Source organism: Sander vitreus, chromosome 23 (assembly GCF_031162955.1).
Source record: "Sander vitreus isolate 19-12246 chromosome 23, sanVit1, whole genome shotgun sequence".
In the NCBI taxonomy this organism is placed as follows: Eukaryota; Metazoa; Chordata; class Actinopteri; order Perciformes; family Percidae; genus Sander; species Sander vitreus.
In genome coordinates this window covers 2,846,606-2,870,452 of record NC_135877.1, presented here as the reverse complement: position 1 = coordinate 2,870,452, position 23,847 = coordinate 2,846,606, and the positions used below count along the sequence as shown (strand labels likewise).

Sequence of the window (23,847 nt, the reverse complement as noted above, 5' to 3'; positions counted from 1 at the left end):
AAACCTTTGTGTTTAACCAGAAACAGCTCTGAGGTCACTAGCACTAAACCCACCAGACTCCATTTAAAAAAACAATACTTTTAGCGTGTATAGAGCCAACATATCTTCACATGTAAATCAGTAAACTATGTGTTTATTTCAACCAAAACTAGAGTTGTGATGGTTGGAAAAGTGGAAAGACGACCCAAAACGGCTTTTCATAGTTTTATTTAGTTTCTGTCGACTTTGAATGAAGTGTATTTTACGATGCTAAAATTACTGTTTATTTAGATGGAGTCTGGTGGGTTTAGTGAACGCAGTTTCGCGGATGTTTTTATGTTTAAAAAAAGGATCTTACTCTTTAACAGAAAGGTCGACCTCCTTAGAAATCCTTTCCATAATGTTGTCAGACACTTAGAATATTAATCTGAGCCTGTCAGTGGCAAAACCAGCCCTTTTGTGAAGGTAAATACAAACTGCACAATTGCCCTATTAACTTACATTGTGGCTTGTTTCGCTGCAGCCCTGCGGTCATCCTTTAACCACAAGGTTGACTTTTTACGATCCCCAGCTCCTCCTATCCGCATTTCAAAGTGTCCTGAACCCCAGGTTGCTGCCGCCACTATCGGTGTATGAATGTGTGTGAGAATGGGTGAATAGAATAGATTGGAGAAAGGCCAATTGTAAAGCGCTTTGTCCGATAAGGTAGAAAGGCGATCTATAAGTGCAGACCATTTACCGTGTTGTGGCACTTGCTGAAACTGTTGATGCTGATGTTTTCATGGGAGGACCGTGCATTTTAAAAATATAAAGCCATGTTCATGAGGCCAACTATTTGGCTCTAGCAACCCTTCTTGCAGCATTGTCTGCTGACAGACATCTAACACTGCAGTTGCATCCTGGGAGAACATCTCGACCACCGCTCTGATGTCAAGTTCAAGCCCAGCGGCTTGTGCGAACACTTCCACTCTGTCTCCCCAGGTGATTTGTGTTCCTGACAGAAAAATGAAAAGTTTCCAGTCTTTTGTTCGGGCGTGAGTTGAGTGGGGAAGATGGATAGGAGAGCAGTCCAGCTGTGCCCCGCCCACATAATTTGGCTGTGCATCAGCCCCCCGGGCTTTATAAATCCCCAGGTGGGGATCAGTGCTGAGGGGAGCTGAGAGACACAGAGCAGGCAGCATACATCGATCAGTATCTATCAACCGGGCACACACTCACACTGACGCACACACAACACTTCTGGATGCACACACATTGAGTGTGCTTGATGTCAGACACCCTGCAACATTACTGCTGCTGTTTGTAGCTCAGCTAGACCTAGACCACAATGTGCAGGACTTATAGACTGTAGAAAAACGTGGCCGTAGTGTGACATCCCCCTGGAGAGCTTTTAAAATCAGAAGTGTGGGTTTACTAAACTGAAGATTACTAAAGTGTACTGGTACTCAAACATCCAGATCTTTTGGCTCCTGGGTGGAGCTGGAGAACAAGTGGCAACCACATCAACTTCAAGGCAGAAAGGCTTGTCAGGAAGTGTCTCCCATTCACTTTAAAGGGGTCAGTTCACCCAAATTACCATCTTCACCATTTTCTTCCCTGCCTCTAACGGTATCTATCCGAACTACGGAGATATGGAGGTGAATGGAATTATGTTTGGCAATGGTTGTCTTTCCACAACCAGTGTCCCCATTACTCTGGGAAATCTACTAAGCACAGTTTTTGTTGTTAAACTATTTTTTACTAAAAAAGACCTGTAAGGTGAATGTGTTTTTTTTATTCTTCCTGTGTCCTGTCCTGTGTGACATGGGCTCCCTGTAACCTTGGCAACAGCACACAAAGGTTGCGGTGGCTGTCTGAGAGTTAGCTAATCAATATCTCGTGCTGAAGCATGTGTGTGTGTGTGTGTGTGTGTGTGTGTGTGTGTGTGTGTGTGTGTGTGTGTGTGTGTGTGTGTGTGTGTGTGTGTGTGTGTGTGTCCGGTGGCACACATAATCACAGTCGTGTTAGCAGTGTATTGTAGTGCTAAGACTGGAGTATAATTGCTGGCATTTGGTAGCTTACTGAACATAGTAGTTAGAGGCAAGATAAGTGCCACGCTGTGAGGTGGTCCATCTAATGTGCCACTAAATTGCTTGATAGAGACAGACAGCGCTCTCTCTCTCTCTCTCTCTCTCTCTCTCTCTCTCTCTCTCTCTCTCTCACTGTCTGCGCCTACCTTGCTTTAAAGCCAAGGGGATGTGCCCTGTCGTGCCTGTCTATCATAATCATTTCAATATAAACTATGTAGGGCATGTTTAAAAACCCACTAGTCCGATAAACGCCCTTTCATCTGCGCTGACAGACGAGTCGGTTCAGCCTCTCACGATGACAGACACGCCAACTCGAGGAGGCGTTTCATCACAGGGCTCTCGTGCCGACAACTGGGTGAGGGAGAGAGAGAGAACGAGAGAGAGAGGCAGAAGTTTTTCCTAACACTTTCCAGATGCTTGATTAGAAGGTGCACACTGGAGGAAGGATGAGTTAGTGTGTGTGTGTGTGTGTGTGTGTGTGTGTGTGTGTGTGTGTGTGTGTGTGTGTGTGTGTGTGTGTGTGTGTGTGTGTGTGTGTGTGTGTGTTGTCCCATCATGTGGGAGTCAGTGGCAGTCAGTTAATTAGCACACATGTAGGTTGCATGTTAGCCTGTATTTTATGGACATACAGTACACATGCTCGTTGGAGTGTGTGTGTGTTTCTGTGGATAGTGTGTGGTCGGTGTACTTTGCTGCTGTGCAGTACACAGTGTGTATTGGCACCTGAGACACGTCCCCACTGGCCTGCATTCCTCCTCTACCTGAAAAGACCTGAAAGCACACAAACACACAATCAGATCAAACTAAGACAGGGACATGATTACATCCATTCTTACCAGGAAGCTATTAGCTTTCTAACAAAGAAACATCATAACCATTTATACGCAGAGACCGTTGTCAGGTTTCCATCCAAATTAAGCTTTTTCAGTTTTAATAATCGATTTCCTGGAAAATCTCCAAAAAGTAAATTCTCCACTTGGGTGCCATTAAACCACTGCAGAAGAAGAGGTCACAACGAGATGACGTAATGAAAAGAGCACCAGTCAAAATCACAAACACACGAAAATGCCTTCTGCTTTACCTGTTTGTGTATGCACATCATACTGTCCAATTTTTGGAGTCCGAGTCCGAGTCCAGTGTTGGGGAGTAACGGAATACATGTATTCAGAATACAAATTATGAGTAACTGTATTCCGTTACAATTACAATTTAAATAGTTGGTATTTAGAATACAGTTACATTGTTGAAATCAATGGATTACATGACGATACTTCTCTGTTTCACGAGTTTATTCACTCTCTGAATAAATTAAGGCAACTCCATGCATTTCCCAGAAGCCCCAATATGAAAACGAAAAAAATTAGCTATTTGTGTGATCAGTCACAATGGAGTCGGAACCGGCACAAAGGAGCCAGGGCAGGAATGCGTTTCTATCTTGGAAATTCAAACAGCATTTCACATTAAAGAAAGAGAAGGGAGAATGAAATATAACTGTGCAGTGCAACCTCTGCTTGCCAGCAACCAACCTCCTTTTAGCGTCCAAATTCCTCCACCTCCAAAGAAGAAGAGTCTTAAAGTACGTTTTTCTTTATTAGCCAAGGGTAGTCGTCTGCTGTAGTTTTACTGGTCACCTTGCTATTTTATAGTTGATTTTATAGTAAATTAGCACGTAGGAAAATGTAAAGTCACAGCCTTTACATTTTCCTACGTGCTGATTTACTAGCCCCAGAGCCGTTGAAAGCCTGACTAGCCCCGTTTGACATGTTAGCTAACGTTAGCTAAAATTAGCTCGTGGTAGCTTAGACTGCGGTTCGATTTTTGTAGTATGCAGTTCGGGACTACAAATACAACAACCTATCTGTTTGTTCAGGTACACATTCAGCCAGTTGGAACAGAAGAACACACCAGAATAGGCCTGTTTAGTAAGCTGTATGTGATGGCTGCATTCCTACACTTATTAAATGCAATGTGGAAGTAATCCAAGTATTCCGGATACGTTACTCAGAATGAGTAACGTAACAGAATATGTTACAAATTACATTTTTGGGCATGTATTCTGTATTCTGTAACGGAATACATTTTGAAAGTATCCTTCCCAACACTGTCCGAGTCTAAATACCAACGAAGTCCGAGACAATAGAAAAAACATCTTGAGTCCAGACTCAAGTACTACAGCCCTGGTAGTGGATACACCAGGCCAGCACTGAGGGGCTCAGGAGGAGCTTCTCCCCTCAGGCCACTAGGATCCTAAATGAGGACACTGCCTAAGATGGTGTGATAATGATTATGTGTGTTGGAACAATTTCTCTTGGTAGTAACTGTACTTGTATAGTAGCCTGGCTGTCCCTGTTGCCAAGGAGTCACAGATCAGTGGCCCCCCTTAGCATCCACACTCGCCAGGCGCACTGATCCAGTCACAACACCGTGGTCTCCATCACCTTATATGACTGCAGCACGGCCAGCAGTGCTCGGTCCGGTCCACCCGGGTCCAGATCACTGGCTGTTTTATTGTTGTGTAAAACTGAGCGTTTCCCTTGGCCCTCATGGCCCCGTGGACTGTTTGTTATTAAACAGAATTGCGCACTGAGGTGGTTTAATACCTGAATAAATACACGCTACCTCCCGGCCTGATGTCTGTCCTCTCCACTGGCCCCACCCTGTGAAGTAAACCAGCGCACTCCAAGAAAACTAGATCCCCTGTACTTGGTTTGTAATTATTTGTAGAGGTTCGGGTTTCTGCAAATGTATTCCATTTAATTGCTTTTTACTGCAAATATTTGGTAAAACTATATTTGGTAGAACTCTCCCACTTATGCAGCTCGTACTCTGGAGATATGAGTAGCACATTCCTACAAGCAAGTCTAAATGGGATTTAAGTGACAACGCAAGAGTTTTATTTGCGGCTTGTTTTTTAGACCTTTTTTTTCTTCTATATCGGGTCTTTCTCCCGGGAACAAAGTAAGCAAGCCTCTTACATAACGGCCTGACCCTGCGCTTGGCCTCTAGATGCTGGGGTCAGAGGTGAGGAGTTAGGGTTCATTCATTCCACCCTCATTGTTGTCGGTTGGTTTAGGCTGCAGAGCTGATCAATCAGGTCAGTCTGGGGGGGGGGGGGGGCTTTATCAGGCAGCTGAGCCTCGCGGCAGCATCAGGGTCTCTTTTGGAGTCGGGTTTCCCATTCCAAACACCGGACTTCTCAAACACAGCCCCGGGGCTTACAGAGCAGCAGGCAGGGGGTGGAGGCTTGTTTCCTTTGGCCCAGGTGGATGTTAGCGATCCTTCTCGTTCGGCCCTCAGCCATCCCAGCAGCCAGAACAGTGACTGTGAAGAGTTCACTTTCCAAAATATCTAACCTGGATGAAAAGTGAATTCCCTAAAGGTCACCGTTCAACTACCAGTGGATTCAATTCAAATTCCATTGTGTATGAGGCCTATCATTTGGATTACTAAAATATTGTGTTAAAACATGCCAGAATATGTTTGAAATCAATACAGACAAGCTCACTGGGAATGTCCAATCATTTAAAGTTAAACATTTCAGCTCACTGAATTGCTGCTCTAAGATTTTAATGGTGAGCCATAAAACCACAGCTGACTGCTGCTAAACACTGTGACAAGAGCTGAATCCATTGCTTCAGCAGTTTATTACTGGACTAGGATTACAATGCAAACATTACATTTTCTTTGACAGTGCGACAGTTTAACTTCACAGCCGTGAGACTCTAATGTCACATGAGCAAAGCATGGAACTGAAATGTCCCTCAATCACCTACTCCACTGAACAGCTGATAACATGAGATCGGTGTGGCGCAATAAGGAGCCTGTAACCTTCCTCACATTAAAGTGATACATAAAACAGTCATATTTCCATCAAGTTTTCAACATTTTTTGTTTGTTTTAGGTTTGACTGCAGCTCTTTTTATTACGTCATCTCATTGCTCCCTTTTCTTCTGCAATGGCCTAAGTGTTTCTCAAATGGGTGTACGTGTACCCCTAGGGGTACTTTGGAGTACTGCAGAGGGTACTAGAAATTTTTGCAAAAATGCTAATTTAAAGTGCTCATATTATGCTTTTTGGCTTTCCCCCTTTCCTTTATTGTGTTATATATCTTTTTTTGTGCATGTTATAGGTTCACAAAGTGAAAAAGCCCAAAGTCCCCCCCAAAGGGACTTACCATCTCCAACAGAAAACACTGTTCACAAACTGCTCCAAACAGCTCTATTGTAGTCCAGCCTTTACTTCAGAGACAAACGTGGTCACTTTGGAACACACGTTATAATGCTCGCCTAGCTGCTAGCATGGCACGCCCTCATACTCTGCTTCTGACTGGCTAGTAGTCCTTACCTAGGTACTGTCAGGGCACGCCCTCATACTCTGCTTCTGACTGGCTAGTAGTCCTTACCTAGGTACTGTCAGGGCACGCCCTCATACTCTGCTTCTGACTGGCTAGTAGTCCTTACCTAGGTACTGTCAGGGCACGCCCTCATACTCTGCTTCTGACTGGCTAGTAGTCCTTACCTAGGTACTGTCAGGGCACGCCCTCATACTCTGCTTCTGACTGGCTAGTAGTCCTTACCTAGGTACTGTCAGGGCACGCCCTCATACTCTGCTTCTGACTGGCTAGTAGTCCTTACCTAGGTACTGTCAGGGCACGCCCTCATACTCTGCTTCTGACTGGCTAGTAGTCCTTACCTAGGTACTGTCAGGGCACGCCCTCATACTCTGCTTCTGACTGTAGTAGTCCTTACCTAGGTACTGTCAGGGCACGCCCTCATACTCTGCTTCTGATTGGCTAGTAGTCCTTACCTAGCTACTGTCAGGGCACGTCTTAATACTCTGCTTCTGACTGGCTAGTAGTCCTTACCTAGCTACTGAGCATGTACGACTCTCAACAAAGATGGAACAGAAGTGAGATGTCTCACTCTGTAGCTAAAACAGAGAGCTCAACACACAGGGTGAAAAGAGGAGCTGCAGCAATGTGCAGTACAACACAAATATGGTGTTTTTTGAAAATTAAACCACAAACATATTCTGATATAACCTCTAAATACAATTATGAAACTGAAAATTAACATAATATGAGCACTTTAAAAATATGTCATGCATAATAAATGTAAATAAATAAAATAATGATACTATAATAATGAATGAATTAAGTGATGGATTCTAAACATTTGAAATGTAGCATTTAAATGTTTTTGTTTAAAAAAAGGTTGTTGTTTAGTGAATCTATCACTGCGCTGTATTCTACCTCTTTATATAGACCTTTTTTTTCTACCAAAAATGTTTTGCGCTGGTCAGCAATTCAAAGGGGGTACAATATTGAAAAAAAGTTTGAGAAACACTGACTTGGATTATTAGCACCACCAACTCCTAAATACACAGTAGAGGATGAAAATGTGCATTTGTTAGCATTTTCTTTACCAATTTTCTGTAAAATCTTTTCAAATTTGTTCAAAATGTTGGCTGAAACTGTCAGACTTAACAGAAACACTCAAAAACTCATTTCTGGGACCTATAAATGTGGTCAGAAGCTTGATAAGTTTGAGAAACTCTGACCTAACATTTGTTTTCTTTTAAATAATTAATTTTTGTGTGTGTGTGTGTGTGTGTTTTATATTAACTAAAGTAAGGGTAACACGGTTGATACAATATAATGTTATGTTTTCATTAAATGTCCTTTTAACTAGTTTCACGACATGTTCTTAAATCGTTTCCTAGTAACATTTTTTTTCCTTCCATTTATAGTCTCACAACTTTTATGAGCTATGTTCAATTGGAAATACACTGCCATTGCCAGTCTTTTTATTTCTTTATTTTGGTCGTTAAATTGCTCCTAAAATCCAATTCTTGGTAGCATTAAATAAAAGGCCCTAAAAAGTAGGGACAGAGTCTGGTAGAGCTGTGTGATATTCAGAGAGCTTGTGGCAAAGGATGAAACTATTGATTGAACGCAAGAGCAAGATGTCGATCGTCTAGAGAAAATGTCAGAGATGGATCCCAGGAGACTGTGTGTGTGTGTGTGTGTGTGTGTGTGTGTGTGTGTGTGTGTGTGTGTGTGTGTGTGTGTGTGTGTGTGTGTGTGTGTGCGCCACAGAGGCAGACAGATGGAAAGAGTTGGGCTTTTGTGGAGGAAACATTGGAGTGAGAGACATGACAACACCACTATGTGTGTGTGTGTGTGTGTGTGTGTGTGTGTGTGTGTGTGTGTGTGTGTGTGTGTGTGTGTGTGTGTGTGTGTGTGTGTGTGTGTGCATTGATTGTTGGAAACAAGCAGAGACAATTCTCCATGTGATTTTTGGCTTCTCAGTGCTGTCCATGTGCAGCCTTATGTGAAGCGCTAATTTAAAAAAATAAATAAATAAATAAATAGTTAGGAGTGTCCTCATTAAGAAACGCCTCAGGCGAGATGGCTTCTGGCACCCCAGCTGTTTGTGCAAGATGACATTAAGGCACCCATTCATATGAGCACAGATCATATTCACAGTTTGATTCTTCTCCTGCTCTTAAACAGATGAAGCCATTGTAGCATTTCTACATGTTTAGCCATGCTAGCAGCGTGGCTCCGTGGCCCTCAATGTTAGTCTTTCAGTCGGTCTGAAGTTTGGTCCGCTTTAGTCTTAATCCACAACGTTCCACTTCCGGGATTGCTCCGGTGCCGCAGGAAATTCCGCTGGATGCATGTCTTTTCGCAGATGTCCGTTACCTTCCGCTTCCTTTGTGTTCTCATTTTAAACTCTGGTGGATTTGTGAGGACTATGGTTAACTGCTCCTCAGATCTCAGATAGCTACACATGTTCCACCAAAACAAGTTCCTTCCCGAGGCTATTTAGCAGAGGCACCGTGGCTGTGTGATTGGTTTAAAGAAATGCCAATAAACCAGAGCCTCACTTTTATATTTGTTTAGCATCTTCTTCTTTTCTTAAAATCTCAACAACTATAGGATGGTTTCCCATGAAATCTATTTATGATATTTCAGAGGTTAGATCCTTATGACTGTGGTGATCCCCTGACTTTTCCTCAAGTCGAGGTTTTCACTTATCCAGTGAAATCGACTCAATGGATTGGGACACTGACCTCCAATCTAGTGCCATCATCAGAATGTCTGTATGGCCTGTAGTTAATGACATTCCCATAGATCTCAGTTGCACCTGCAACCTTGGCACATGTGTCGGGTGGAACACATAACTGAGTGTAGAGGCACTTATTCTCGAGGCTTCTCCTCGGCCCACTGTAACTGGATTGCACCTCATTTGTACGCCGCTTTGGATAAAAGCGTCCGTTAAAGGAAGAAATGTACAGTAAATGTACTTTGTGCTAAAGGGCAAATAGTAGCATGTGAACACGCAGAACTAAGATGGTAACGGTGGCAAACATTGACGGAAGCCCTGATGATGGAGGTTGAGCACCAGAAGTTCTCAGACCTGCCACACGTCAGGCAACCCTATATTGTCCCTTCACCCGCTCTCCTGACCCGCCTTCATCTGTCCTCTTCTCTCTCTCTCCAAACTTTATCATTTCAAGATGTGCGGAGGCTTAATGTATTTATTTAAGCTCAAAGCTTATTTAAGCTCCATTAAAGGTAATTATATACCCCGTTATGAGGCTCAGCCATCCCCAGAGTGGCCATTAAGTGTGGGTAGATGCTGTGGGTTCTGCCAGTGTTTGTGGCTGCCAGAATAATTATGAAGCTGTGTCTGTCTGTGTTAGGTAGACCCGGGGTGGTATCCACTGTTTTTACATAGGCATTAGAGCAGAGACGACGTGGGCAGAGGGGGAATGTTGTGGAATTGTCTCTTTGTGTGTGTGTGTGTGTGTGTGTGCACGTGCTTGCGTGCGCATGTCTTACTTGCCAACATGCCTGATTTGAGAATCCAGATTTCCTCAACTCCTGAAGCGTTTCTTCCTGTGGTTTCTGTGCCATATGTTTGTTATCTGATTCATTGCACTTCACAAGATGAAGGAAAAGATAAACTCAAAATGTCCCTGGTCTTGAAAAGAAAACTCTTTACTTTTGTAGTCTCAGGGTTGGCAAGTTTACAGTGTGTGTAACCTGAAGGGAGAAAGGCATCCATCGCTCCTGCTGTCTCACAGATAGAGATCAGCCCCACCAGCTACTGTCAGCGTGTCAACGAAAAGAACAGGAACATCGCCATGATTGATTTGAATCCTTTGGCAGACGTTGCTGCAGGTTAGACATGAGACAAGGAGTCACTCTGAGAACAACAAAAGAGAGTCAGGCAGGGGGAAGGACAAAGAGCAATCACAGGGGGGTTGAAAGTCAAGAGGAGGTAACAGGCAGAGCAGAGAGAAATTATTGTTAAGGAGCTCATCAATCTAAATGCTTCTTTCCCGGTATGACATCACATTTTTGGGACGTTAGAGTGTACTTGAACGCCTGTACCTGTCCCGCTCTCCTTAAATAAACTTCGAGCCTCGTTTTTCTTCCTGCCAGCCATGGGGAAATCCGTTTTAGCCGAGCCAGATGGAGGGACAATCCCATTAAAAGGCCGCTGACAGGGCACAGCGGGGCATACAGTTTACTACATTTTTTGCCACGGCGCGCAGCCAGCTCGTTGTGGATTCCTGCCTCGGCTCCATATTTAGATGAAGAGTTCATTCAGCAGAAGCTCCCTGAGGATACAGAGTGAGAGGATCAGGCGAGGGAGGCCAGAGTCTACCCTGATGGAAAAACACAGTGGCTTAGTTACTGGCTGTTTTATAAGGGCTTCTATCACGCTACACTGAGAGCCATTTAAGAGTGTGTGTGTGTGTTGACTGGACCTCTCTGTGCTCTTGCCACCTTCTCTTGACCCTGTTAATAGCTGGGTCTGACTTGATCAAGCTACACACTTGCATACTAAAGGCCAATATGTGCTCCTGCATTAAATCGACACCTACGTAGGCATGTACGCAGGTACGTGTAGATACGGACCCTACTAAATTTAACTACACGTCCCGCAACAACTGTGATTGGTCCGCTCGGCCGTGGCTTGGTAGAGGAGGAACAGAGGAGACACTTTGTTTCTCTCACTATGACTCTAGAGTCACTACTCGCTCCAAACTAATCCTACCATCACTCTCTCACTCGCTCTACCACACACTCCCCACGTACACACACACACACACACACACGCCGGCCCTGCTATTCTCTTAAAGAGATACGAGATACAACGCAGACACCAGCGCACAAGTATAAACCTCAGGCCACTTATGTAGGCTGCGGCGAAAGTTCTTTGTAGAGCCCCCGCAGAAGCATAAATCCAGCGTTCACTGCACTCATTGTGGCCTGCCACCTACCAGCACGTCATTATTTCAGGGATGCTTCACAATAAATCATTGACAAGTTCTCTCCTATGGTGAACCTCTCCCAAACAGTGATTGTCCAATCATAGCTTGGCACGTAACTAGGCATGGCAGGCCTGGATTGTTTTGTTGCCGTACCAGCGATACAGTATTGATGGCCAAAGTGCAGAAACCACCATCAGCACATTCCAAGTTTAAAGGGTTTCAGAGTGAAATGTGTTTTAGTGTTGCTACGAAACGCTGAAAATTGAGAGACGAAAAGTTCTTCCTTTAATTTCCTTCTCTTCCCTTCCCCCGAACCTATACTTCCTCCCTCTCGTCTCGTTTCTCTCCCTCCTTTCCTCCCTTATCCTCTCCGTCTTGTCTCACCTCCGTCTCCCCCCCCCCCCACCCCGCTCTGTGGTGTCTTGCCGGACTTATTCCCCGGCTCAAGGGCTTAGGTGTTAATCCCTCACAGTTTTCATCACTTAGAGCACCAATCAAAAAGGGCTTAGCCTGTGTAATCTGTCAGACTATTGTCCCCTCTTGCTCCTCCTTTGCTCCTGCTCCTCTCCTCCACCTCCACCTCCACCCTCAGCCACTCCACTTTCCAAATCTTTCCAGCTTGATTTTTTCGGCTTGCCCTTCTCCTATTCTGAAAATGTTGTCCAGAAAATAATGACAAAAAACGTCCATGATCTGGATAGAGTACAATTGCTATAAATGAGAGATAAGGAGTAGCAAAATCTACTCATAAGAAAAAGCCACTGACAGACATGATTTTGCAGTTTGGGTTCATCTGAGGGCACCGTAGGCTGGATGAGGAGAGGGAATGAGGCTGGTTGGAGTTTGTGAAGCCAGATCTTCCAGAAGGTTTGTGGTTGGCACTGAACATGCTTCCTCGGGGCGATGCATTCGCCTTATTATTATTTTAGAATCTGCGCCTCTGGATGGCTGCAGCACACCTGGGCTAGAGCTCAGGTATCCAAGGTTTGAATCCACAGGGATCCAGCAGATACTCTCTCTCTCTCTCCCTGGACCTCAGACCTGTGTGTTTGTTTGTTTTACTATGGGACCATATGTCTTAAAACCACTTAGTTTGTAGATCCACAGGCAGGTTTAGGGTGTAAAACATGTTGTAATGGGCTTTTAATGACGCTTCCCTGAATCTTTACAAGTTTCTTCGTCCTTTACTTTCATCTTTTCCTGACTTTTATTTAGGACATAAAGTCAATCTTCTTTGTCTGATCATTAAATGTACTGAACTTATACCAACGGGTAACAAAAACCCTATTGCACAGGACTAGTATTACAATCATTATTGCTATTATGTTCACAGGCAACTTTTTTTATTTTTTTTATTTGACATTTCCCTAACACATGCTGTGATTGGCCCAACCATAACCAGAAAGAGTTTAACAATGCTTTAGTTGATATGAGCAGATATTCTCAGGAAACGTTTTGCAGCTATACGTTCAGTAACGGCATCGTTAACGACAGACATTAAGAGGTGACAATCCCCCTTTTCATTGGCCATCACCCACCCTCCAAAAGGGAAAGAGCATGAATAGACTTCTCAGTGAAAGTCTCTCCTCTTCCTCTCTCCCAGCAGCTAGACTCCATTAGTTCCAGGTAACTAGCGTATCATGGGATGAGACAGTGGGATCCCTGTGAACAAGCCCCAAGCTAAAACCTCCAAGGACTGATCCACGCTGCCTGCTGGAGCCCTGTCAAACAAGCAGCACACTAAGTGTACCCCTCCCAGTACACACACCATGATGAAACACTGCACCTTATTTGGAAAAGACAATAAAAAGAAAAATGATGAGTAGAGTCAGCAAAGTCTAATACATGACAACAGAAGTATATTAAGTGTTTGGTGCTGAACTGGAACAGTGCGTCTCTCTGTCTTTATAGTTCAATAGTTTATAAGTTCAATTAGCTAAATAATGCACGATATGAGGAATATATCTAACTGCGATCATTTTGACTGATATTGTGATTGCGATATGATTTAAGATATTGGAGGGAATGACCATTTTTGTATCGTTATTCTCGTTTTCATTGAAAATTAAATGGAATTTCACTAGCAAGGACCACACCATCAACCAGGTGCGTTCTGAACAATTTAATAATGAAAGATGATTGGAGTGCGAGGCACAAAGTCGCTTTTAGTCATCAGTTGACTTGCCGTTGACTGCGTTGTGGGGAGGCGTCGCTTGGGAATCCGCCGTAGCACCCAGACACGACCGACCTACTTAGGACCCAAAGAAGAGGAGAAAGGAGATGAACAGAAAGAGGGAGGGGTGCAGAATGTGGGAGGGAATGAGAGGAGAGGGTTAGGTGAGTATTTATAGGAATACCGGAGGAGGCGTGTTTGAGATGTGGCCCTGCTCCTGAAACTGCTTGGTAGCATCAATAAAAGAAATTAAAATGATTATAGTGTGTGAGGATCTGTGCCAAACAAAGATTTTTTCTATAGTCTATAGGATAGGAGTTGTAGGCCATGACGTCCGCAGCACCACAATTCTCAATTCAGAATGGTTTAACACATATTTTGCCTTTAACAAATTATAATAACACCCCCTGCGATATGGATATTGCACTACGAGTCCATGTTGCGATTTTGATAAAATTGGGATTTATTGTGAAGCCCTAGTGCTAAATGTACAGGGCTATTTCTGGAGAAACTTTCTGACAACTTCCACGCGAAAAACAAAGCTGCAATGTGAATCAGTCCGACTCAGGTCCGCGTCCTCATCATGGGTTGAGCTGTGACGCTAACTTGTGCTTTCACTGATGGCCCTTCTGTTTTCCATTCTTTTAACTTCTCAACCCAGACATCGACGAATGCCAGGAGAACAACGGAGGCTGCGATCACTTCTGCCGGAACACGGTGGGATCCTTCGAATGCAGCTGCCAGAAAGGCCACAAACTGCTCACTGATGAACGGACATGCGAAGGTCAGTGACTGCGGCTGTCAATCACTCCGATCCTCACTGTGTCGTCAGTGCTGCTATCAGGCTCAGGGAATCATTTTGAATGTTGAGTCCCTGTGGTTTCACCTGCCAAAACTCAAAGACTAATTGTTTTATGACCCAGCAGCGGCTGGGGAATATTTAGCTGGATTGGGCTACAGGCAGTGAGGGCTTCGACTGACACACTAGCAGGGGTGGGGCTAAAATGGTGGCATTATGTTGTTCTATCCTATCCAATATTTCCTATATTTCTAAGCAGATTTTCTATGCTGTATTCTGATAAAAATGTGTACAAATATGTATAATAGGTGTATTATCACCTGAAACCAAGAACCGTGTTTTCGTTTCCGTCAATGAGCCCTTCATATCAGCATAGGAAGCGGGTCCTCTTCCACGGAGCCTACAATGTGCCTACAGTAGCCAAGAATGGACAAACACCGGCTCTAGAGAGGGCCTTTCACATTTTTAGGTTACCTGAAGGCCACCGTAGCTTCTACTACACACTTGGAAAGGGAAGGGCTAAAACCTACACACAGCACCTTTAATCTAAGTGTCTCTTTTAAGGATAGTTACATCGCTGAAAATATGCAAAAAAATGTTGCATAAACCATGCCATAACATAGCAACCCTGCCATCTTGCTATTAAACATTCTTTTATTTGATGCCATCTGCTGGACTCGAGCTGGCAACGGCTCATGTTGTGTGGTACTGGCTACGAGACTGCCATACTTTGACTGAATTTAAACGGGAAGCAGTTGAACAAAGTCAGGGCTCAAAGAAGCACAATGTGTCGCCCTTGTATTGATAACACAAATATTAAACCAAATGTAATACTTTATTTCTTAGAGTGGAATTGAGTGGCTAAAAGTATCTGCTTGTCTACATGGACTAAAATTATTGATGGTGTGAGAAATACATACAGAAGCATCCTTTGGACTCTGGACTTATGGATTCCATTACATGAAGGCTGGTGAATTAGTGTAATGATCATTCACACATAAAAAAAGTCCCTGGCTAAAAGTATCAAGGGCAGGGAAATGTCTATGTGAATGGGAAACCGGAGCCTTAGAGCAAGTTTGCGTCTGTGCAAGAGTCAGATGAGAAAACCAATTAGATCTCTAGGGATCCAGGCATACACTAGGTCCTGCAGGACATGAGTCTAGAGAAAATATACACTTCCCATCAGGTTTGTGCAGTCCTTGTGCTATGCTAGGCTAACATCCCAGTGGACCGACTGGACTCACAGGAGACAAATAACAATTTCCATAAATGTCGGACTGTTCCTTCCTGCTGTAGAGTGACAATTTGAATGTGTGTAAATCCGTTGCTCATTGTAAATGCATACAAGTTTAAATGCATAAATTAGATAAGGTCAAGCCTGCATATCATGTCATATCGTCATATAATCTACAGTGCGTTGCAGCTGGGTGTGTAGTGTACATGCGAAGCCTCCTTGTGATCAGCGGTTATGTTTGTACGACCAAAGGCAGATTCCTGGTTTCAAGTCGCAGCAAGCGAGACGGGAGAGCAGACAAACATAAAATGATTTTTATTAACATCCAAACCCCCGAGGTGCTTCAGTCCCAGGCCCAAAACCACCGAGCGTGTACGCTTCGGCGCTGCGTTTGGATTCCTTAATGTGCTGTTGAGTGTTGTTAGCCACATCACAGCGGCGGTGCCTATTTCTGACACACCTTTGCCACTGTACCATGCCAGCCAATAGCTGCCAGGTTTATCCCATCAGCTGACATCCAGACTGTTCAACACAACCTTCAAATGAAATATAATGTTTAATGTGTCAGCTCTTTCTGTGCCGTTGAGCTTTTCCAGAGAAAATAGCTCCCGGTGATACACTACATGCCAGTGTTAGAGCATTTGCCAGAACTGACTAAGAAACCAAAGCAGAAAGATGAATCGTTTGCCATAGTTGCATAAGCATTTTCCACCTTCAACAAGTTATTCCTTCTATTCTAAAACTTTGGAAAGGCAGAGCGATAGAGAGAGTGTTGTCAGCAGTTAGATAAATGTCAGCAATCACTGTCAAAACACCCCATCAAGACCGAAAGAAAAACACATCAGCCAAACCAGAAACAAGGTTTATTTTATATATGTTCCCGGATCAGTTTATGTAAACCCTGCTTGTGAGCTAGCTCCAAACAGGCAAGTTATTCCTAAGCCCTGACATGAACAGTTGCCTGGAATATTTACGGAGCCAACATCCAGGCCTTAACAACTTCCTCCACATGACAAACTCCATTATAACATGTCGTATTTTTAGCCCCTGTGAAGCCCCGCGGAACAGCCTGAAATAAACCAGGTGAGCTTGAAACGCTGGCCTCCATTCCTGATAGGTTAATAATATTTGGTGCTGGACAAGTATACATAAACACACGCGTAGGCAGGCGTGCACGCACACACACACACACACACACACACACACACACACACTCAGATTGACGTAACGGTGAATGTGAGCCATCTCATCGTTAGTCCAGTGAAGTTTTTCCGGATTGCTTTATTAGAATGAGCTCTTGTCCTAGTTTGGTGTGGAACTCGTGTTTGTTTACTATACTGTCCACTGTGATTAATGGGAAGGCCTCTTTAGTCCGCGGTGTGCAGCCTGTGTTTGCCCATAAATGAGTCATTAAGATTACAATATCTGTGAACCACTCATCCCGCTGACCTTTGCTTCCATCGATGCAGTGGAACAAACCCTGTGTTCTCTCATTTGACTGCAAAACATATGCAAAACATGTCAAAGGTCAGACTGTTTTGATCTACTCAATTACTAAAACCTTGAGTTGTATTTGTCAGACTGTCACTTTTGGGGGTAACAGAAAAAAGAGTCAGAAGAGTGGTCAAAATGAAAGCAACAGACACAGCTTTCCAGACTTGTAGCCCCTAGTGTGGTTCCAGCTCCAAAAGTGCTACAGTAGATCTTACATTTCCCGCAATTCAACCAATACCATCTTTTTTACAAACACAGGCTTACTGTTGCATGTGTTACTACATTTGGGGTTAATCAGGGTTTATTTATTATTTTAGCCACAAAAGACACACCACACAAAAAGTACAAACGTGTTCTTAGGATGAGATGTACTAACCATGATGGTAAACTGACATTTATGTGAAATATCAGGGGTGTTTCCCCTTTAAAATGTGTTTGTTTTTTAATGGCCACTGGATGCTGGCTGCAAGAGGGCACCCCTGTATTGATGTGAACAGGAACCCCACCCTTGAGTGAATGAACAAAAACAGCAAATGAAGCCTAACTTGATTAGTCACCGATGATACTGTGTCTTCCAGTCACTGTCTCCATTTCCTGTTCTCGAACTCTTTCCATTTCACAGAGCTACGGTATTTCTCAGCAGTTATGTATCTCTTTGGTCTCCCTCAGACATCGACGAATGCTCCTTTGAGAGAACCTGTGACCACACCTGCATCAACTACCCTGGCAGCTTTGAGTGCCTGTGCAAAAAGGGATACATCCTGTACGGCCTCACTCACTGTGGAGGTGAGAGCACGAGAGAGAGAGCATGGGAGAGCATGAGAGAAACACCTGAAACCGCAAACGGGCCTGGAACTAGCTGTTTGACACAGCTGAAGTGCGTGTGTGTGTGTGTGTGTGTGTGTGTGTGTGTGTGTGTGTGTGTGACAGAGTAGATCAAATGTGCGTGGTTGTGTGTATGCGTCTGAAAGGGAAAGGCTTTTCAGGGTGTGAAGGTGAGGGGTCGCTGAGCGTGTGCAGACGGCTGCTGCCGAAAGCTCCCTCACACCTCAGTTCCTCTGAATAACTTCTCCCTGAGCTTTCTCTGTGTGTGTGTGTGTGTGTGTGTGTGTGTGTGTGTGTGTGTGTGTGTGTGTGTGTGTGTGTGTGTGTGTGTGTGTGTACGCTGTCACACACCTGTAGCTCAGTACAGTTCTGACTGTCCTGCTGTTCCACTGACTGACGTCACGGATGGAAAGGTGAAATGTGAGCACAATCACAGCTGCAGGAGCAGGATGTATCTGTTTCAGCAGATACATCCCCTCAGCGGCCAGTTTATTAGGTACAGCTCGGTAAAATAACCTTCAGGAAAGTTCTCATGTTTGTGTATAACCATGCATTTGAATCAACACCTCTGTGAAACACTTTTAACAGAAACTGAACATTATAACTTATCACATTTAGATTTAAAACCTGTGCTGTCAACAAATTTGAAAACGTTTATTTGAAAACAATAAATACGCATTTAACAAATCCTTTCATGAACAATGTAACCCGATGCTGACGTTACGTTGCATATATTCAATATTTCACATTTTTATAATATGGCAATTTAGAAAATGTTTCACTTGAGTGCATGCGCCGAACACTGCCATGTGAGGTCAGGTGGTAGAGCAGATGCCTACCAATCGGAAGGTTGGGGGTTCAATCCCCGAAGTGTCCTTGGGCAAGACACTGAACACCGAATTGCTCCTGATGCTGTGCCCTCGGTGTGTGAATGTGCCACCTTGTAGGGCAGCCTCGGCCACAGTGTGTGACTGTGTGTGAATGGTTCCTGTACTAAATGCTTTGAGTAGCTGTTAAGCCTTGAAAAGGGCTATATAAATACAGTCCATTTACTTTAAGGGCTATTTTCTCAATGTACCAATGATGTAAATGTATGTGGTTGTTTGTTTGTAATGGACATCGGTCGGTAGAATCACATCTCTTGTCCACCCTTATATGTCTTATAATTGTAATTATAATGTTTTATATTTCATATACACACTGGCTATAATACTTTCTGTGGTTGTGTCTCAGATATTGATGAGTGCAGCATCAGTAACGGGAGCTGTGAGAACGGCTGCATAAACACCCAGGGAGGCTACGAGTGTGTGTGTCCACCTGGACAGAAACTCCACTGGAACAAGAAAGATTGCATCGGTAAGCACCGTGTGTGTGTGTGTGTGTGTGTCCGTGTGTGTGTGTCCGCTTTTGAGTTTCTCCACATGAGGCGTGGTGGATTCCTCACAGCAGGCCTGAACACAAGTGTACGTGTGTACGTGTGTGTGTGTGTGTGTGTGTGTGTGTGTGTGTGTGTGTGTGTGTGTGTGTGGGTGTGTGTGGGTGTGTGTGTGTCCAGGTGGTTGTCATGGTGATGTGACTATGTGTGTTCCTCAGAGGCGGTGAAGTGTCTGCCCAATGGGAAGCCAGCACCCCGAGCCCAGCTGACGTGCAACAAGAGTGGAGGGGCAGAGGTCTGCTCGCTCTCCTGCCCCTCCAACGCCCTCTTCCTTGCAGGTAAACACACACACAAACACACACACACAGCTAAACAAAACAGAGTGAATATAAAATGTATTGTGCTCACACAGCTTTCCTATTTTCCATATGCTGGGTATTTACAGATTTACAGTAGGAGCCATAAAGTATTAGTGCTGACACAACAAAACATGGAGTTTGAATGTTTATATTAGAATAATTATTTAAGTTAATAAGTTAAGGAAGAATACCAAACATTTGCGAGTTAGAGCTTTAGAAAGCAGCCTTGCCATTCATTACCAAGTACAACATGCCACACTGTAGCTAGTGGCATGGCTCGAGGGATGGCAATTGTTTTGGTCACTTTGGTAAATCACTTTGGTAAAGACTGAATCTCAACAACTGTTGGATGGATTGCCATGACATTTTTGAGTTGATGAATCCTGCTGACTTTGGTGACCCCCCCCCCCCCAAAATAAAATTTAAAGTAAAATAAAATACTGGATGAGCACAAACTTCAGGGATTCATGGTTCCTACGATGAATCCTGTGGACTTTGGGGATCCCTGGCCTTGTCTTCTAGTGCCACCATGAGGTTGACATTTTATGGTTGTTTACGAAATATCTCAACAACTTGTGGCTGGATTGTGATGAAATACAGTATGGTACAGAAATGCATGGTCCCCAGAGGACAAATACATTTGATCCCCTGGCTTTAATCTAGCACCATCATCCGGTCAACTGCTAATTATCACATGCTAACATGCTAACCCAAGATGGTGAACATGGTAAACAAACCATAGACAGTATATAAGAATGGACCAACAGATCCCGTTGCTCTGGACGGAGACCAGTGAAGGCTATTAGAAGCACTTTTCCGGTGAGCACTGAGCGTTACTGAGCAGCCTCCAAACTGATAGAGCAACCTGTCTGAAAGTTGGAAGTCTTCTGGTAGCTGTGCCAAGAGAAATCTCAATCATTCCGAATATTGCAGAGACGGAGAGCGTAGGTATATGTAAGGAAATAACATAGGCACAGGCTATTTATTGCTAACTAAAATGCTAGTTAACATTAGTAATTAAACTTAAACAGCTAATGTAAGTCGAAACTGCCTGTGAGCTTCTCCTGTACTATACGGTAATTCCTCTACTATGAGACAGTAAGTCCCGTGGTGATGACACAATTGTTAGCCTATTTTTACAAAAACGTCTGCTCCGTAGCCATAACGTGAGGTACAAGGTAATGGAGCCTTTTATACATTGTCGTGTTTCTTTAGAAATAAACAACGGACAAATAGAGTCTTTAAACGCTTCAGATGTAAAGCTATTCGCTGTCAAAGTGACGTCAAAATAAATGGCAGTCAATGGAATGCTAACGGGAGGTGAGTGCTTGTTAGCATCAAAATGGCGCCATAGGTGCTACGTGTTGTGAGGAGAAGCTTAACCCCTTGAAACAAACCTACTAACAGTCATTGTAAATATGAGCTTATTTTTTTCAAGTTCTTTTTTATGGCAGGCTTCACAACCCCACTTTCCACCTTAAATGTGCTTATAGCTTCTGTACCTAACAATGAAACAATGTAATCTAAACAGTTAAAATAACTGAAAGTATTGTGACGTGCCTATTGTGCTGTGCAGAGTTTAAAGTGTAGAGTTCAAAGTGACATCTTCAAGTTGCTTGTTCTTTCCAACCTATGGTCTACAGCTCATAATACTATGTGGCAAGGAAGGGGATCATTATTAGGGATTATTTGGCCTTTTTGTGTCCTGGCTGGGATATACAGTACTACAGAGGGACTATGAAGGTGTTATTACCGTAAATTATTAATTTGGTTGTTGTGACCTTTTTTTTCTGCGTTTCATGTTTGTTAATTTTTATTTGGGGATGGGTTAGATATACATATGTGTCAAGTTTGTGTTTTGTCTGGAAGTGATCTGGGTATAAAGATTATTATAGACCAAAAATAATGAGAGAGAAAATGGGAAACATTTTCTTTGTGGAATTGCTCTTTATTTATGTAAAGAGAAATATACTGTAATTCATATTGTGAAAAAAGTCACAGTTGGTGACCCAGCAAATGGAACTAAAACGCTCTAAAATAGTTTCAGCGGCCATGTTGCACACGCTGCTTCCCTCTGGTGGTGACAGCTCGCTGTCACAGCTTTCTGTCCCATCCTTTCCTCTTGATGCCACTGATGCTTGACGAAGGCACTCACACTCTTTGTTGCTGTATTGGTTGATCCTCAGGCTCTCCACTCAGAATGATGTGTTTTTCACTCTGCAAAGTTTTCTTGGCTTCTCCCGTCCCAGCACTTTGGCTGGCACCCCTGTCTATCCTCCTGCGATAGTACTTAACACACATCTGTAAATCGATTACATTCTTTCATCATGCCTTTTTTCCCAGAGCGAGGCCTTCGCTCCATTTAACTTGGCCGCCATGGTGTGAGAATGATGGATAGCTCTCAGGCATGAAGTGAAATATTTGTTTTTCTGTCTTTTTGGAGTGCCGCTTAATTTTCGGGGGAAGAGAGCCATGTAAATTCCTGTGGCTTGATGCAGCCGGGGCTCTTATTTAATCATCTCCCTTTTATGACCTCCGAAAGGCTTCATCGCTCATTTCTTACTTGAAATGCGTCTTTGTGTGTGTGTGTGTGTGTGCATCAAGACAGGATTCATAGATCTTTCATTTGGGCTTCCATTTCTCAATAGGGGTTTATGGTGACATGGCAGCGGAGTTTCCTCTGGGCTGTCAGTCATGTTTCTAAATACAGGATGAGTGTAAGGTCATACAGCATTTATAAAATTCTTCTTAATCCTCAGAAGTGGACGTGGCCCAGCTCACCGCCAAGATAAACACACATGCTTCCATACCATACCTAAAAACTAAAACCAAAAACTTCCTAACCTCTCATCATCATGTCTGATATCTCTATTCTCACTGTCTAATGTGTGTGTGTGTGTGTGTGTGTGTGTGTGTGTGTGTGTGTGTGTGTGTGTTCCTTACAGACTCAGAGAACAGCTACACACTGAGCTGCGGAGTGCCTGTCCAGCCTGGTAAAGCTCCTCAGAAGAGGAATGCCACCACTGCGTTACCTACATGTGCCGGTACAGTAGGCCTGAGAAAAGACTGTTACTAACACTCAAAATATGATGATGGTACTGTATTATCTTAAGCATATATCTGATTAATTAATACCAGGGTACTTGGAACGATTGTGGAGTAGCTCAACTAATAAAAAAAATAGAAATTATCATTTGATTAAAAAAATATGTAATATGTAACAGCTGCAGACAGGACTTTTAAACTGGTAGCTAAAAGTAATGCATTATCGTCTGAAATGGTTAGCTAAAAGTATTGAAAAATTGTAGGATTAAAAAGCTAAAAGTATTGCGTGCGGCTGATACAGTTTAAATAGTTAGATAAAACTACTGACTAAACTGTTTAAATAGTTAGCTAAAGCTACTGACTAAATAGTTAGCTAAAACAACAGACTAAACTGTTTAAATAGTTAACTTAAGCTAAAGCTACTGACTAAATAGTTAGCTAAAACAACAGACTAAACTGTTTAAATAGCGTATTTCCTCAAATAAAAGCCGGGGCCTTTATTTACCTGAACTGCAGAAGGTACCAGGCTTGTATTTGAAGCAGGCTTTTATTAGAGGCAGGCCTTTATTTCTAATTCCATGTGTTTGATAAGTATAATTGTTTTAAATAAACATTTTTAAATGAAAAGCCATAGCGTTCCAATGGATAGAGATCATTCATTTTTTAAGAAACATTTGCAAAAATATCACCATATACAACAACAGCCAGAAGGGAGACAAAGCAATTTGGGTCAGAATTAATCAAACACCACTACTGTGTCAGTTTGAACCCTGTAAATGTACCGGGTATTTATTTCAAATACAGGTACTACGGTATTGCTGGTATATTACAATAAGAGCATACAGTAGTGGCTGGTTTGCAGCACACCAGTATCTGATTAACGTTACAGACGGTAGCTAGCTAGCTTTGTTTCTAGCTCCTGGCTAACCTTTTTCCTCCCACCTCCAGCTAGCTAGCCGTGCTCTGCTCTTGTCGGCTAATCTTGTCAGCTCATCCTTCTGTTTCTTCCAGTATCGGATTCTCCTGGGGTCAATGTCGAAACGTCTCGCAGCTTTTTCACCCGCGTTTTCCTCCGCATACTTTAAAACTCTTTTCGTTTTGTTGTTGAAAAGTCCGGCACTCTCTTCTCTGCCAACATTAAATGAGACCCATGTTACATCCAATGTAGCTACTGCCATCTATTGGCACCTGTACGTTACTACAA

The 23,847-nt window shown here is 43.3% G+C and overlaps 1 protein-coding gene across 2 annotated transcripts in view; it reads left to right on the top strand.

The window, feature by feature from the left end:
- The window catches only part of scube1 (signal peptide, CUB domain, EGF-like 1), a 134,929-nt gene that overhangs the window by 95,586 nt on the left and 15,496 nt on the right, over nt 1–23,847 (top strand). For both annotated transcript variants that reach the window (XM_078281325.1, XM_078281324.1), the window contains 5 exons: nt 14,174–14,296; nt 17,709–17,825; nt 19,098–19,220; nt 19,458–19,577; nt 22,544–22,642. In XM_078281325.1, the coding sequence (XP_078137451.1) occupies nt 14,174–14,296; nt 17,709–17,825; nt 19,098–19,220; nt 19,458–19,577; nt 22,544–22,642 (582 nt within the window). The remainder of the gene's footprint in view (nt 1–14,173; nt 14,297–17,708; nt 17,826–19,097; nt 19,221–19,457; nt 19,578–22,543; nt 22,643–23,847) is intronic.